This window comes from Halictus rubicundus, chromosome 5 (assembly GCF_050948215.1).
Source record: "Halictus rubicundus isolate RS-2024b chromosome 5, iyHalRubi1_principal, whole genome shotgun sequence".
Taxonomy (NCBI): Eukaryota; Metazoa; Arthropoda; class Insecta; order Hymenoptera; family Halictidae; genus Halictus; species Halictus rubicundus.
This window is the reverse complement of record NC_135153.1, coordinates 9,038,825-9,055,529: the sequence shown is the minus strand read 5'-3', so window position 1 is coordinate 9,055,529 and position 16,705 is coordinate 9,038,825. Positions and strand designations below refer to the sequence as shown.

General features: G+C 47.0%; 1 protein-coding gene across 3 annotated transcripts in view; it reads left to right on the top strand.

Moving 5' to 3' along the window:
* Positions 1-15,986, top strand: part of Orb2 (cytoplasmic polyadenylation element-binding protein orb2) — a 63,223-nt gene extending 47,237 nt beyond the window's left edge. For 2 of the 3 annotated variants that reach the window (XM_076788222.1, XM_076788221.1), the window contains 5 exons: positions 2,944-3,237; positions 3,317-3,429; positions 3,579-3,971; positions 4,190-4,300; positions 4,435-15,986. In XM_076788222.1, the coding sequence (XP_076644337.1) occupies positions 2,944-3,237; positions 3,317-3,429; positions 3,579-3,971; positions 4,190-4,300; positions 4,435-4,551 (1,028 nt within the window). In that variant the 3' untranslated portion in view covers positions 4,552-15,986. The remainder of the gene's footprint in view (positions 1-2,943; positions 3,238-3,316; positions 3,430-3,578; positions 3,972-4,189; positions 4,301-4,434) is intronic. The other variant, XR_013082306.1, reaches the window with a different exon arrangement.
* The last annotated feature ends 719 nt before the right edge of the window (positions 15,987-16,705 follow it).

The window sequence follows — 16,705 nt, the reverse complement described above, 5'->3', positions numbered from 1 at the left end:
CTTCTTCCCCCTGCCCCCACCCTTCCTGACGATGCAACGGGACGTAGAGGGTAGCAAGCCGACGGCAAACGATCCCAACGCGACGCGCGTCCGCGTGGCATCCCTCGCTCCGACGCTTTTCTCCCGACGACTTCGACCCCTTCGCTCGAACAATTTTTACCCTCGAAGCGTAACGAAATCGCGCGGCAGACTGTGTCGTCGGGAAACGAAATTCCTCGAAATTACGCAGAACCACGGAGCCATCTTCGGGATCACGAGAAACTATCTCGTGTACACTGATTTCTCTGTACATGTCGCCAAGGCCTCGATGATAAACGTCGCGAAACTATCCCCACTACCGCGGGCTATACGCCATGAGGAGCCTCAAGTAAACATAACACGGCTCGGGTATGTCTCCTGGACGATATATGTCGCTGGCAAGACCCGTGTTGTTGACATGTATCGAGGATTCACTGTATCTCTAGAATATATTGGGTTGTCCGGAAAGTTCGTGCCGATTTTCAAGGAAAATTCAAATTCAGTACGTTTAAATTTCGATATACATTTATTGAATTATTATTAGTGCCATTTTGTTCCATAATCTTTCTCCACCTTTCACGCCAGAGATCTACAGTGAGATCCTCTGTGAGAGCCGAGTACCCGGCGAAAATTTAAAGTCGATTTTCTTGAAAGCAAAGCCTCACATGAAAGAATTTTGTTCTACATTTTCGACTTATTTTTTCATGTAGAACCACTGCCTTTTCACTTGTACCACCAGTTACCGAACACCCTGTGTATCTCCTGAGCGATATCTGTCGCTGGCAATGCTCGTGTTGATGACATATATCGAGAATTCACTGTACACGCGAATCTTGCTTAACCCCGTGCCCCGTGCATCACACGTTGAATTGATGCGCGGCCCTGCAAGTCGAACCTGCGCCGACACGAATCGACGGCAAATAGGAATCGACGCGACGTGGAAATGGGAAGTCAACGAGCGTTGTTCGTGTTTATTGTTCACGTGTGCGTGACAGGGAGGTAACGAGAGAAAGAGACGGAGATATCATACTTCGAATCCGATCGAAACTGCTGTCAGGGTTGCCGGATGATTAACGAGGAATCGAGAGCCCCGGTTACGAGAAAGGAGAGGAGCACCCGGGGACCTAAAACCTCCTAATCGATACGAGCACGATGCCGGCTGCGAGTCATTCTCCGCATCGGCGTCGCGTCGATGGAACCGTATACGCCAAGGCCGATCCAGACCTTACTAATACGCCTAGACTCGCCCCTGGCACGGTTCGGGCATTAACACTAGAACTACCAAACACTGAATGCAACTGTGGCACACATTGTCTTATAATAACAACAGAATTGCATTTGTTTAGATTTCGTATCAGTTTTGTTTAAATATCTACTTCGGTAGAGGATTTTCTCGTCGAAACGTATTTATAATTTCAATATTTCTAAAAGAAAAAATTAGAAGCAAGTCGTTTCGACTTATCTGGTGGTTCTAGTGTTAACCCATTTGCATCGTAAGGAAATATGAAGAGAAGGCCTTTATCACCAAACTTTTTTTTTTTTATTATACATTTCAGTACAAAAATGACTACAAGTAAAAGAACTTCATATTTCAGCATTATAAGACAAAATCAGAATTACTACTTTCATCTCCAACAACACCCTCCATTTCTATTTTTTAGCTAACGAATAATGATAGTGACCAACAAAGTTGAGCGTATGCATACGGCTCCGGTGATAGTGACCAGGAAAATTGAGCGTATATATACGCCAATGATGAAAATGGGCTAATTAGTTTATTAACGGACCAATGCCGCCATATAAGCGGCATGGCACTTTTACTTACTGGGTCTAATTAATAAATTAAATTTAAATTTAATAAATTGTAATAAATTTCGCATAAAATAAAATTCGCATAGAAAAGGACAACGCAAAAACAGGTTTGACTGTATAGCTTAATTTGTAGCTGGAGATATTTTCTGGCGCACGCTACTCTCGATTTCATTCAGAAAACTCATTCAATCGCATAAGAATGCTCGGATTCCACGGCATACACATCGCCAATTTTTGGCCTACTTCTAACGCTGATATTACCGAATATCTGCATAATCTCGTCAGCTGATGACCAGCGCGCGTTAGATTGAACCTTCCTCTTTCGAACGAGCCCTTTCCCAGCGAAAAATATTCTCATATAAGGTCGAGAACTTCAGACACGTGAAACCATTTTTCACCTATTTTTGTCGGTAACGTGGTCACTCTACCTTATCGCGAATCTACGGAGTCTTAAAATTAGTAACCGAATCAACTTTCGACTCACGACCGAAATCGGTACGTTCACCAAAATGGATCGAATGCTTTCTTTCCCGTCGGAGGTCGATGAAAAAAAGCCGAAGATCGGCCGCGGATCGAATTCGATTGTTCCGCGAACGCAGCGACGGCCGCAGTTTCGTCCTCGCTTCGTTGTTTCCACGCATTCGCAGTTTTCTGTTTTCTCCTAACGACAGCGAGAGACGCGAGCGGCCAAGTTTCTGCGGATAGATTGTCGTTGTTTTTGTCGCTAATTTCTGTCGTTTCTACCGTTTCTTCCCTGGCCGAAACGAAGATTCGTTCGCGATGGCAACGTTCGTCAGAAGAGTTAGGTTTCCGATCCGGAAAAGATACAGTGAGTTCGACGACGCATCGAGTACGCGAAACTCGGAAAACGACTCCGTACCTCTAACCCTCCAACTATTTTCGCTTTTCGTTCACTTTTCCGTCCCGTCACGTTCCGTTTCCGGAAATTTCGGTTCCGATCGAGAATCGGAAAACGTTAATACGCCCTGTTCGCTCGGGATCGGATCGGATCGTATAAGATCGGACAAGGTCGGATCTGATCGGATCGGAAACTCGACGTTGAAATCGAATCCGACATTTACGGTCGGAATTGAAATCGTTGTTTTGTTGCAGGCAAATCACCGTTCTTCCCTAGTCTCGACGATCAGACAGGAACCCTGTTGGAGGATCCAAACGCGCCGAGTCAACTGGACGGCGTCGGTGTCGGCGTTGGCGTCGGTGTTGGGGTTGGCGTCGGCGTCGGAGTAGGTGTCGGCGTCGGTGTCGGCAGCGGAATAACCGGATCGCAGGCAGCGCCGCCTCTCTCGTCGCCGAGTCGGAGCAGTCCCCACAGTCAGGGTAGCGAGACCGGAGAACGCTTTTCCAGAAAAGTATTCGTCGGTGGATTACCTCCGGACATCGACGAAGGTACGTCCCGCTATTTTTGTATCGTTCATACCGCTGTCGTTTTTATTTCTCGTTCTGATCCCGTCTTTTCCGTCCGCAGAAGAGATCAAGGCCAGTTTTCGTCGTTTCGGATCGTTGGTGGTCGACTGGCCTCACAAGGCGGAGAGTAAATCCTACTTTCCACCGAAAGGCTACGCCTTCCTGCTTTTCCAGGTAACGTCGATAAAGAATAATTGTCTACATAGTTGTCCGTTTACGCGTCGCCGATGACAATAGTCGAACGATACGGCACGACGCATGCGAGACACGGTTTCTCTCGGTGGATCGCTCGATCGCTGATTTCGGATCCTCGTTTCGGACAGGACGAAGCATCGGTGCAACAGTTGATCGACGCGTGCATCCAGGACGAGGAGAAACTGTATTTGTGCGTGAGTTCGCCGACCACCAAGGACAAGCCCGTGCAGATCAGACCGTGGCGATTAAGCGACGCGGACTTTGTTCTGGACGCCTCGATGCCGCTGGATCCACGGAAAACGGTGTTCGTCGGCGGAGTGCCGCGACCGTTGAAAGCCGTCGAGCTGGCGATGATCATGGACAGGCTCTACGGTGGCGTGTGCTACGCCGGTATCGACACGGATCCCGAGCTCAAGTATCCGAAAGGAGCCGGCAGAGTCGCCTTCAGTAATCAGCAAAGCTACATAGCTGCCATATCGGCCAGATTCGTTCAGCTGCAGCACGGTGACATTGACAAAAGGGTGAGTCCCCCGTAGTCTCTAGACTGCAGTGAATTCTCGATATATGTCAACGACACGGGTCTTGCCAGCGTCGCGTATCATCCAGGCCTCGGCGACATATATCGAGAAGTCACCGTACTACGATCGTGTCTCTTTTCGTGGACGTCTCTCGTCGTACCTCGGTCGAGTTTTGCGTGTTGTTCACATAGAGTTTACATTTTGTTCCTCTCGTTGCCAAGGTCGAAGTGAAACCGTACGTTCTGGACGATCAAATGTGCGACGAATGTCAGGGACAACGTTGCGGAGGCAAATTCGCGCCGTTCTTCTGCGCCAACGTGACTTGCTTGCAGGTAAGCGAACCGTTCCCACGAACGCGTATCTGCCGATACGCGAGAATGAGACGACGAGCGAAGTGTGCTAGTCGGTATGATTGAGAGGGGGAGAGAAAAAACAAAATAATTTAAACACGTTCCTTTTATTGCAGTACTATTGCGAGCATTGCTGGGCAACGATTCATTCTCGACCGGGTCGAGAGTTCCACAAACCGCTGGTGAAGGAGGGTGCGGATCGACCTCGAGCCGTACCTTACCGCTGGTGTTAACCCCAGCTGCGTTGTCCCTAATTATCTCGCAACCCTAGCTAATTAACTACCGCTCGTACGAATCCCCCCTTCCCCAAGCCACCCGTCACCTCCCTTCAGCCAGTCATCCTTCCGCGAGACCCGCTACCCCACCATTATACCCCCACTTTGAGCCCAGAACCTCGCGTTAACCGAACTCGGTTCGCCTCACCTTCCCGACCCGTCCGACAGTCAGCCTCACCACCTCGTCGCTTACTTATCTATTGAGATACAATCCGAAATCACTGTTTCTACTACTACACTACTACTACTACCTACTACTATTACCACTACTACTACTACTACTACTGCAACTACTACTACTACTATTACTATTACTATTACTATTACTATTACTACTACTACTACTATTACTACTACTACTACTACTACTACTATCCACTCGATCGTTGGTAACTAGCACTACTCTACTACCACTATTATCGCTACCACTATTACTACTCTATCGCTATTTCCACCACTACTACAACTACCACTACCACCACCACCACCACCACCATCACTACCACGATAACTATACTACTACGACCAGCAACTTCTGCTCCAACGTAACTCGGACGTAACTGCAAGTCGCAACAACGGTTGCCCTCGGCGAAGAAATCGAGCATCCGAAAACGCTGTTTTCGTTCCCCGCCGACCGATGCTCTCGACGTCACGCCGGTCCATGACCTCGCAAGAACTGACGACGCGATCGGAATCGTCGCCGTAGAAGAGAAGACACGTTGCCGCCTGCGTGGAAGAAACGGGCGAGACTGCCGACCGACGGAAAAACGCTCGCCTGCAGTTCCGCGTGTTCATGCGAAACGACACCGACGAGCCGCGCGTACATCGATCGTTCGTACGCGTCGTCGGTTGGTCGTCTCGGGAGCGCATTGTCCGTCTACCGAATCCGCGTCCGTCTCATTCCCGCCATCTCGCGAGGATTCGTCGACGGTTCGGAGCCGGATCGGGAAAAGCTGTTTCGAATCGTGCACGGAGAACGGGAGAAAGAGCTTTCAGGGTGAACTCTCGGAGCGAACCAAGACCCACCATCGGGGATCGCACGCGCGCCATGAAGATTCTCACCGATCGCCATTCTCTTCTATTCGAGCAGATTCGCAAGAGACGGACGGTTGCCTGGCTTCCGAAGAAGCCAACGACGAAGACGGCGCGTTCTTCTTCTTCTACATCTTCTTCTCCTTCTTCTTCTTCTTCTTCTTCCTTTCGATCGCAGGCTGTCCTCTGTTCGGACGGTGCCGCGGGTCGAGAGAAGAGTGTACCGCCGCTCCACCATCGAACGCCGCGTCTTCTTTAAATCACGGAGGACGGGTCGCTTCCCCTCGTCGATCGAGACACCGTTGGTTTCTCGAGGGACGAACACGCCAGGATACGGACTTGCGAAAGAAGCCGGACATGGTAAGAGAAAATATAGCGAGTACCTGATTTGACGCGAGGATACGAGATTCACGATCGACGTAGGACAAATATATACGCGTATATATGTGTGTGTTCAGGGAGAGAAAGGGAGAGGAAGGGAGAGGATAAGAGAGAGAGAGAGAGAGAGAGAACGGGGGCGAGAGCTGGTAGAAACGCGAAACGGAGCGATAGATAGTCGAAGCGAAAAGAAGCGAAACCAGGAGACGAACCGTTCGCGTATCAATGTTGAATAGATAACGAATATCATCCACGCTTCGAACCGCTGTGTATTAGTTAATTCTCTGTATCACACACACACACATACACACACAAACACACAGTCTTTAGCTCTTAAGGACTTACCGAGTATGTCATATAGATGCGTCATACGTGCGCGTACGCGTACCTTGCATATGGGTTTTTCGCGCGGACAACGCGACTCGCGCTCGCGTTTGGAAAACTCGAAGAACACGGAAGAACGATTTTTTACCCATTCGATCGACCGAGCGCGAGACGTGGCAAAAATCGAGGAACAAGCGGAAAGAGTCGTAGCGAGAGAAAACCGAACGGATGGAAAGGAGCGAGAGAGAGAGAGAGAGGAAGTGCGAACGAACGAACGAATGCACGGCCAATGCGTGTGCGAGCATGTGCGACAAGTACGCGAACACTGTGAGCGGAGGAAAGGCGCGGAACCCGCGGAGTGACATGATCTGGGGACAAGAAAACACGATGTAGAAATCGAAAGCTAGATGGGTAATTTAAAAGTTGATAGTCAAATTTTGCTCGAGGCGCGCGATCCGGTTGTACCCGAGTCTCTGCCAATGCTTCAAAGCTGCTCGCGAACGGCTTCATCCAGAATCGCGTGAGAGAGAAAGAGAGGGAGAGGGGTGGGAGAAGAGTGTAATAGCAAAACGAGAGATAGCGAGAAAGCTCGAGACAGTACGCTGTACCGGTTTTCGGGAAAAGAAGGAGAGTACAAAATTGGAGGTCGCGTCGCGTGAACGGTTTAGGAGAACGTGAGAAGGCGGGGATATTGTACGGAAACGTTCGGCAAGATGAAAACTAAAAAAAAAAAAAAAGAAAAAACGAAGACGGTTCCGGGTAGCTGGGTTACCACGATCCTTTCTCAAGAAACGTGCGATGCGCGTATCTCTCGCGGAATCAGACTCGGAACGCTAGAATACCGTACTATAGCCGTCGCGCGACCCTAGAGACGCGGTCCTCGAGGACGGAGTTACACGTTCGTTGGAGCTTGGTCCTCGACGATGGCGACGCGGAACAGCCAACGGTCGTGTTCGTAGTTAATTTTAGTCTTGATACGTCCTATAGATAATTGGGAAAGCAGCAACGTGTGCGACCAGTAAAATTGTTTTCGCGCGAGAACGATAGATTCATAGTACATCGCATGAATCCTCCCTGTGTACATAACCGATTCCTCTTGTACGATACGATACGATACGACGATAGGACGCCGCGACCACACGCTATATACATACATACCGTGCGAAACGAAACGGTCCGACACGTGCGCACGCGCAAGTTTCAATCGAGTACACGTTCTCTTGGTAGTGACGAATCTCTTCGCTCGGCATATATAATCAAACGCAGTGATATGCGATGTACGTAGTTTAAAGTAAAGCCTCCTCCTCCTCTCGACCGAGGCGCGTGTAATCGCTTCTAATTTTTCTCGAGGGGGGAACCGCGGCGCTTTCCGCTTTCCGCTTTCGATCGGATACCCCGAGTCGTTTCTCTTTCCAATGTTTCTAAGAGTTTCTCCGCGGAGAAGGACGGAACGTCGAGCTTTTTGCTTCATCGGTTGTCCGAGAACACGACGAAACGGAGCGACGAAAGCGACGCGAACGGAGCTCCGCGTTCCGCTTAATAGATGGCGTGTTCTGTACGTAGCATTATCATCGGTCGAAATCATATAAGCTCGTAGATTAACCTCGCACGACGAGCGTACTCGTTAAACACACGATATCCCGCGTGTAACGCGCGATTCACGCGGTTGCAATTACAATTGCAATCGTAATCGCAACGACACGCGGGAAACATATGCCCGCAAACAGACGGACGGACAGACAGACAGACAGACACGCATACACATACGCGCGCTTAGATACACTTCGATCGATAAACACCCACCTGTACGAATCGGTAGATCAGGCGATCGCGAATCAACCGATATATCGCGAAGGTCCGATAACGCGAAATGGACAAACAAAAGTAATCTCCGCATCTATATATACATATACATATATTTATATATATATACATATATATTTATTTTTTTGGTACTGTTTTTTGTATATACTTGTCGCCGTAGATTAGGTGACGTTTAGGCACCGCACGAGGTACGAGCTGTACGCTCGAAAGAAACGGAGCGCGAGAAAACTCGGGAATGCCACAGACGATGAAAACACGCGAAGTGCAATTGAGTAACGGAGCGAGAGAGAGAGATAGAGAGAGAGAAAGGCGTCATAGATGACCCTCCGTCCCTTCGTTCGTACGAATTCGTGCCGGTATCCGCGAGCTGTTCGACGAAACTCGGAACAGAGCAGAGTCGAACAATGGCGAAGAAGGTTCAACGATGACTGGCAAACGCGAAGCGACATTCGACGTTTCCCATCCGGTCGCGCCCACCCCTGGGCTAAGCATTGGCAGAGATCGACGGTAGAGAGCGTCGCGAGCAAAAACATAGATGATCGCGAGATGAACCGTCAAAGGCACGCAACGGTCATGCCCCAAAGTCTGAGATATACGCGAAACTCTAGGGATACGCGTCGTGTATATACAACCTATACATATATTAGTCGATATAGAACGGAGAACATTGAATTTTTCTATTCGTTGCTACAATAATAATATTCTAAATGACGTTTAATCTTTTCTTACGCGATCGACCTGTTTGAAACCGTTCAACGGCAGATAGGGGAACCATGGACCGACAGTTAACGCGAGTCTCTGATAGGGGTTGCGATAGAGAGTGAGAGAGCGAGAGAAAGAGAGAGAGAGAGAGAGAGAGAGAGAGAGGGTGGACGAGAGAGCAAAAGCGACAATTGCCGATGATCGATCGATCCTATCGCGAGAGAAGAAAAATGGGGGGACGAGCGTTAGTTAGCATAATTGTTTGATGCAAACTCGAGGCGTCGTTCTCGCGCGAACGAGGGATACGACGGAGCGAATTCGTGCGACGAACGATCGAGTGAATTTCTCGGAGAGACGTGTGTTCTCGTCGGTAGGAAAATTATCGAGAAAGAGCTGGGACGAATTCGCGCGATCTACTCGTTAGCGATCACGCGCGAGAACGAGACGACACTATAGGATGAAAAACGGTGAGACGACGCTCGCGTGAACGCGATCTCGTTCGTACCCGGGCTGGCTCTCCCCACTGATCGATCGATATACATAAGTGTAGCGAAACTTAACTAGGTACCAATTCACCTAAATCAATTGATAATTAAAGAAAAGGTATATTAATGCATATTAATATATAAATAAATATATATATATAAATATAGGGGGGTAGTATTGTTCGAGAACTCGAATCAACCGAGTGTTTGGACAGGTTAAGAGACCGAAATTTTTCTAGGCAAATTTTTCTATTCGTTGAAAAATACAGAATTCTAGCCCGAATCGCGGACCGTCTCCGAACCCTGCCTGACGTCTAATGCATGTACGCGTGTCCATTGTCGCGAGACGACAAAAGTGGAGAAACGGCAGGCGGGTAGGCAAAGCAAACAAACAGTCATTGTCAGGCAGGCAAGCAGGAAGGCAGACAGACAGACAGACAAGCGAATTCGCAGTTAGGCAGGCAGGCACGCACGCACGCACACGCATACGCATACGCATAACGATAGGAAATTAAGAACATTGGGCAGGCAGGAAGGAGAAGCTAAATAGCAGGTGTTCCAAAAGTTATCCGCGAATCGGCTGCTGTTTTCTGTGTTTCGAGTGCTTCTACGACGACGGCAATCGACGTTTCGCGCGTGAACGAACGATCGATGATCGAAGTCCGAATTCCCTTTAGTTAATTTCAACGAGCCAACCGTATCCGGACGGTACGCAAGATTGGTTCGCTTAGGCAAATTGAATAGGTTCGTTTCGATGAATTTCTAATTCGAATTGTAATTTCTAATTTATCAAATGAGAATCCCCGAAGACGTCGTCGCCGCCGGCGCGTCTTTGCTAGCTAGTCGAAAATACATAAGTTAAAGAAATCGTGCGGAGTCCGACGTGACACGCGACGTGTCCCGTCGGGTTCTTTAGGAAATTGATAGTGGCGCCCTCGGAATCGAACGAAATCGCGGTACGCGAACATATCACTTGGAGGTCTTGAATTCGCGAGTGCGAGAGCTAAAGCGATCTTTCGAGGTTCGATTGTAGAAAGAGAGAGATAGAGAGAGAGAGCGCAGCGTCGACAGGAGCAGATCTGTCGGCGCGCGTCTTATAGAGCAAACGACCACGGACAAGCGAAGCGATACATCGTCGTCGTAGCCGCACGGAAATTGCAATATCTCTTGCATAGTCTCTTGTTCGTCGTTCGCGATCGAAAGTGGGAGAGGCACGGAGATGCTGCGAACAATAGTAGACGAAAGAACGCGGTCGCTGTCGCGATCGCATACTTCGAAATAGCGAAACTTTCTGTACGAGTCACCGAGAGTACGCGCCCGTTCGCGAACGAAGCAAAACATAACAATGACAACAATTCACATAATTACTATATCGATAATTATGATAAATAATCATAATAATTAACAGAAATAATTAATAATAGTAATAATAACAATAACGAGGGCAATGTTGGTCGTGAACCGCGATGCAACGCCAGCAAAGTTATCGTTCGATATCGCTAGTAACAAAGGTATAAAAAAAAAAACAACAAAATAATAAATAATACGTTAGATATGATTCTTCACCTCCTTTGTAATATGTGTGATAAAGCATAATATATAATATAATGACAATTATATACAAATATATATATACATATATATGTATATGTATATATATATAAATGTGTATGTATATATATATATATATGTATGTGTGTACATGCATGCGCGGATGCGTATGTAGGTACATGGCATGCACGCGAGCGCACCCACGTACGCCCCTACACACGTACACTCGGACACGGAAAGAGAAAAACGGACAGTGTGAAAGGGCATGACAAAGAGAGCGGGGAGGGGAGGGGGACAGGTACACACGCACATACGCAACACGGATACGAGAATATGCGTGTACATACATATATGTATGTAAAAGTACTAATATGTTATTGATAATAACGAACGAAATATCTAATATATTCCGGCAGACTTGGAAACAATTGTGACGGATGTGATTGGAAGTTTGATGCCGAGTAGGCGATACCGCATCAGGGAGAGGAACGCGAAAGGAGAAAAAGGATGTAGAGCGGAGATAACCATGTTGCACCGCGAACGAGAATGAGAACGAGAACGAAAACGAGAACGCTAGTAGTCGAAAAAGATCAAAGACGGGGAAAGAGAGAGAGAGAGAGAGAGAGAGAGAGAGAGAGAGAGAGAGAGAGATGGACATAAGAAAATGAGGACACCAGCTGTGCAATATTCATTAGCAGAAACATACGAATACATGTTATTACGTCGTCCGTGTATCGTTGTTTGCGAGTAATACGTGTGCGTGTGTCCAATCGAGAGAACAAGATAACGAAATGAAAATTACGAAAAAAGAAAATTGCTGGAGGAACGAGTAAAAACGGTAGTCATTTACGATAGATTTGTATTTTTCAGTGTTGAGAAGTTTTTATACCGCTGTTATATTCTTGTCTAAATATCTTACAATTAGTTCGGAGAGAATGCATGAGGGACGAGTACAGTGTGTGTATCGTAGCGTGCATGCGTTTAGATGATGTTGAGAGCGTTGTATTGTGTGCGTGGATGAAAAACAGAGGGAAAGAGCGAGAGAGAGAGAGAGAGAGAGAGAGAGAGAGAGAGAGAGAGAAAAGGAAACACGCGAACGGAACAAGTTGGACGGTTTACCGAGAAAGGGTGGCGATTCTGCCGAGAAAACAGAGAGAAACGGGAGAAGTAGAAAAATAGAGAAATAGAGAGACCAGCGCCCGATTCGGAAAACCCGGAAGTTTCTCCTCGAAAGAGGGACTCTTCCGCGACAGGAAGCACGACGAGGATTAATTCCCGATTGCGATCGCTACCACGACCACGACCGCGACCAAACCGAGAACGTCGCCGTAAAATCTACCAGCGAAATACAGTGATTTCTCGATATATGTCGCCGAGGCCTGGACGATAAACGTCGCGGAATAATCCCCACTATCGCGGGGTATACCCTGCGAAGCTCGAGAGTATGTCTCCTGGACCCGTGTTGCTGACATATATCGCGAATTCACTGTACCTGTCTCGAGCGACGAAGCGAAGAAGCTTGATCGCGTCCACGATCACTCCTATCGAGTAACTCTATGCAACTAACTTCCTTACTCATTCTCCGATGTATCGTGTTCCGCGTACAAGACGATTCATTTTTATTTTTTTAAACAGACGTTATCACCTTTGTATAGTTTGTATGGTAACGAAGGCATTCGTAGCGTTCCTAACGCTCCTAGCGTTCCTTAGCGTTCCTAGCGTTTCTAACGGTTCTAGCGCGTAGACGAGTTCCGTTTTCTATATTTCCGTATTTCCTGTTTAATTTTCTCTTTTTCCTTTCTTTTTTTATTTTGATCGAGTACACGCCGTTGACCACGTACACGACTACGATGACGACTGTCGCGTTTTCTTCTTTTCTCTCCGTTTCTACTGGATCTCTCGACGAAACCCCTGTTAGTCTCTCGCAGCGGGCACGATTTTCGATTCTCGTCCGTTTAGTTGACTCGACGAAAAACCATAAACTAGCAAGTTTATTTCCCTCCCTCCGCTAGCACCATACCCGTGTACTTTGAACACTATTCTTCTCGCCACGATGTTTACTACTAGTATGTAATATTCCAACGCGTTCTTAACGTTAACATCGTTGTTATTTTTATTTGTATCTCTCTTTCTATTTCTATTTGTATTTCTTACTTGTATTTCTATTTCTATTTGTATCTGTATTTTTATGTACAACGTATCTCCCTGTACCAAAGAAACAGACGAATAACACACACTTGGATACGATCTATACATGGACACGTGCAATTCGGGGACGCGAAGCACGAAATGGCTAGAGAGTATGCATAGAAAAACGTGTATAGAATGCGCAATCGGTTAAGGAATCGGACGATACGGGATCAGAGGGAGCCATGGGAGCGATCGCGGAGTCGCGACCGGAAAAATCGCAGCCCGGACCCGTAGAGGTTAAGTTTGGCTGCGGTCGAGTCGGCGGCGAGTTGTTGCAAGCTTACCCGAAAACCGATAGATGGAATTCCGTTCGTTGACGAGGCGGTTCGATCGCGAAACTTACGTATGTATCGCGAGCCACACAGCTGCTCACGGGGGACGACAGGTACTTTGGATTTTCTGTAATTGGCGTCGGTCGGACGATCCGACGCGCGATCCGCAATTAATTAATTAGTACATCGAGCGAGGTCAATCGACACTGGGCCCGCGACACTGGCCGCGCGCGACCATAGGAATAACTTAGATACGTTAAATGTAAATGTGGTACAGCGGTAAACTTAAATGTATGTACATGTGTATATGTTTCACACTCGGAAACACTTAGAGCGTAAAACGTGATAAGCCTATAAGACAGTATAAGCTGGAGCTGGGAGCCGTGCAATGTTCTTACCGGAGGAAAGATGGCTACCGAACGACGCCGATGCCGATAGAAAATGAGCAAAATAACGAATGCAACGTTCGGAACAGGGAGAGATTGATCCAGGGAGTAGCGTGACGGATCGAAAACCGCGAGAAGCCAGAACAAACGAAAGAGATGATATTTTTTTATTTTTTTAACGAGGGCACGAAGTCGGAAAATAGTCTTTACTTGCGCGCGTACGCGTGCGCGCGCGAGCACGAGCGCGAGCGAAAGGGCATAGTAAACGGAGGGAATATTGAGAAATCAGAAATCTGTTCGCGATCAGGGATCGACGGTGGAAGGGACCGAGACGTGAAAGATAAATAATCGAAAACGGGGCCGAGAGTATGTCTATGCGTACGCGTGTGTGCGTGTATCTGTTCGGGGGGGGGGGGGGGGAGGCGGAGAGAAGGACGGAATTAAAAATACAACGGGGTTGAGTACATCCCAGAGGCGGGCACAGTGCATGCGCTTTTTTTTTACGTAGAAATAGGTAAGTCTGACTGCTTTTGTTTTGTGGACATTTTTATGAGAATAGTAAACGTCTCTTGGGTGTGTAACATGATAAAAAAGACAGAAAATTCGGAGAGACAGAGGGAGAAAGAGAGAGAGAGTGGGAGAGAGAGTGCGTGTGCGTGTGTGCGCTCGTGAACCAAAAAAAAAAACAAATAAAGTGGAAACAATACATGAAACGGTGGAATGAAAGTTATTATAGCGATAATAACGAAAGTGAATTTTTTAAATGTCGTTTCGGATTTCTACGCATCTTTTTATGTACATTTATACGTCGACGTTTGTTTTTATTGTAAAAATTTCGCCGTTTATATTCGTAAGTTATCATAGAACCGCCCCCTTCCCTCCTCCTCTTCCCACCCACAGCCCCCCCCCCAAAGTCTTGTTACTAATAACTATTACTTAAGATATTCACTTTTGTCCTAGCGTATAATTGTGAATGCAAATTTCTATGATTTTGTAATATAAACGATAATGCAATTAGAGGAAACTTACAAGTGCAACTTAAGTCCTAACTTGAAGTTACCAAAACTGCGAGAGGTTTTCTTACTCGGAGGAATATAATTTTTTATTAAAGCAAGTTTTTGCGAAGCTCGTTCAAACGATCATCTTTATTTTTTTATACTATAACGGTAGTTTGTATCCTGCCCACCTCTGGGTGACACGGCGATCGAACACGACGTCTGTCTTATACAAGACGCGATTCTACCCCCGTTTTTACATTGCATTTCTATTTTTAATAATAAGCTACGCTTTTTCGTAATTCGATGTATCCGGAAACCGGGACGATCGCGACGACGAGGACAGTATGTATGAACTGGTGACGTTTACAATGATCCACGAGGACAGAGGACGACGGACAAGGACGACACAAGACGCGCGGCGGACGCGACTCGTCGTCGTTCGCTTCGTCTTGTAAATAAATTAAATCGATGGTCGCGTCTTGAATATCGACAGAGGTTTTTTTTCTTAGTAAAAAAATGAAAAACGAAAAAAATAGAGCGAAAGAGTGGGAGAGAGAGAGAGAGAGAAAGAGAGAAAGAGAGAAAGAGTGTGCAGCAATTGTAAGAGGAAACGCGAGGGAAAGAGAAAAGGAGAGAAGACGTAAGGAGCAAGATTATTACTAGTCAATCCTCGAATCACGAAAGTTGCACGGAAGTTAAGAAACGAACGAGAGAACGTTTTTGCTTCCGTTACGTAAGAGAGAACTTTGTTTGTATCTTCGAGCCTTGAATTTTGATAGAAAACGAAAAAAAGAAAAAGAAATAACCGACGGATATTGACACGATTCAAACGTCCTACTAATTTAGAGACTGTTTACGTAATTCGAGAGATCCTTTTTCTACGTTGTTTCTACGTTCACCTGTAATCAGACGGTGTCGCGTTACCGTAGCACGCGTATATCGTTGTATCGTTGTATCGTTGTATCGTTGTATCGTTGTATATTGTATAATTGTATCGTGATTTTTATATCTCGATTCGTTTCCGCTAACGACTGCGTTTCTGTTTAAGATTACGTTAGTCCCGCCTGGAGATCGCTTTAGGAAAGTTTCAAATATCTTAGGTACAATATTTTGTAACACTGTATTCGACCGTAGACAATGTTCGCTATTTGATTTTCTTTGTTTCGTTTCGCAATTTTTTTTTCTGTTTTGTTAAAGAGTTTTCTTTCGTATTCTAGTTAAAATGCAGATTACGCATAGATCACTGATCAACGACTGTTGTTTTGTTGTTTATTTTTTGTTTCTTCTCTATCACTGTTGATTCACGCATTCCCCTCCTTTGTTTCCAGAGTAAGCGGACGAACGAGCGATCCGATCGATCGATCGATCGATATATCAAATGTAATCGATCTTCTGTAGTAGATCGTAGTAGATGGTGCGACACTGTAGAGAGAGACTTTGTTGTTCGATCGACAAAACCGATCGCTCGTTCGTCGTCGTCGATCACAGTATTAAACGATGTTGTAACCGGTCGGACGCGGATCGATCGCGTCCAGGTTGACGGAACCCCCGCAAAGAACGACGGTCCGACGATCAGGCGTACGAACTAAGATATATTGCACAGATTACGCTTGGCGTAACACGCATTACGAAATAAGTAAACCACGCGTAAGCGAAGCAATAACTGCCGCGTTATTAACCCCCCCCCCCCCCCGCCCCTCTCGCGATCTTTGTTAGTTGCGTCGGACGCATCCGTTTTCCACTATCGTCCGATTTCCACGCACGGTGTCCACCGTGTATCGATGCTCGTGTCGCGACCAGTCGGACCACGCGGATCGTCGATACGAAATCGTTTCCGTTGCCGCGGAGTGCCCGCGTCGACGAGCTCGTAATTACACACTTTTCGATGCGCACGTGTCGCGCGCCGATCCGACCGCGAACACGGAGAAACGATTTTGGCACGGCGGACCAGCCACAGCTCCGATTTGCGG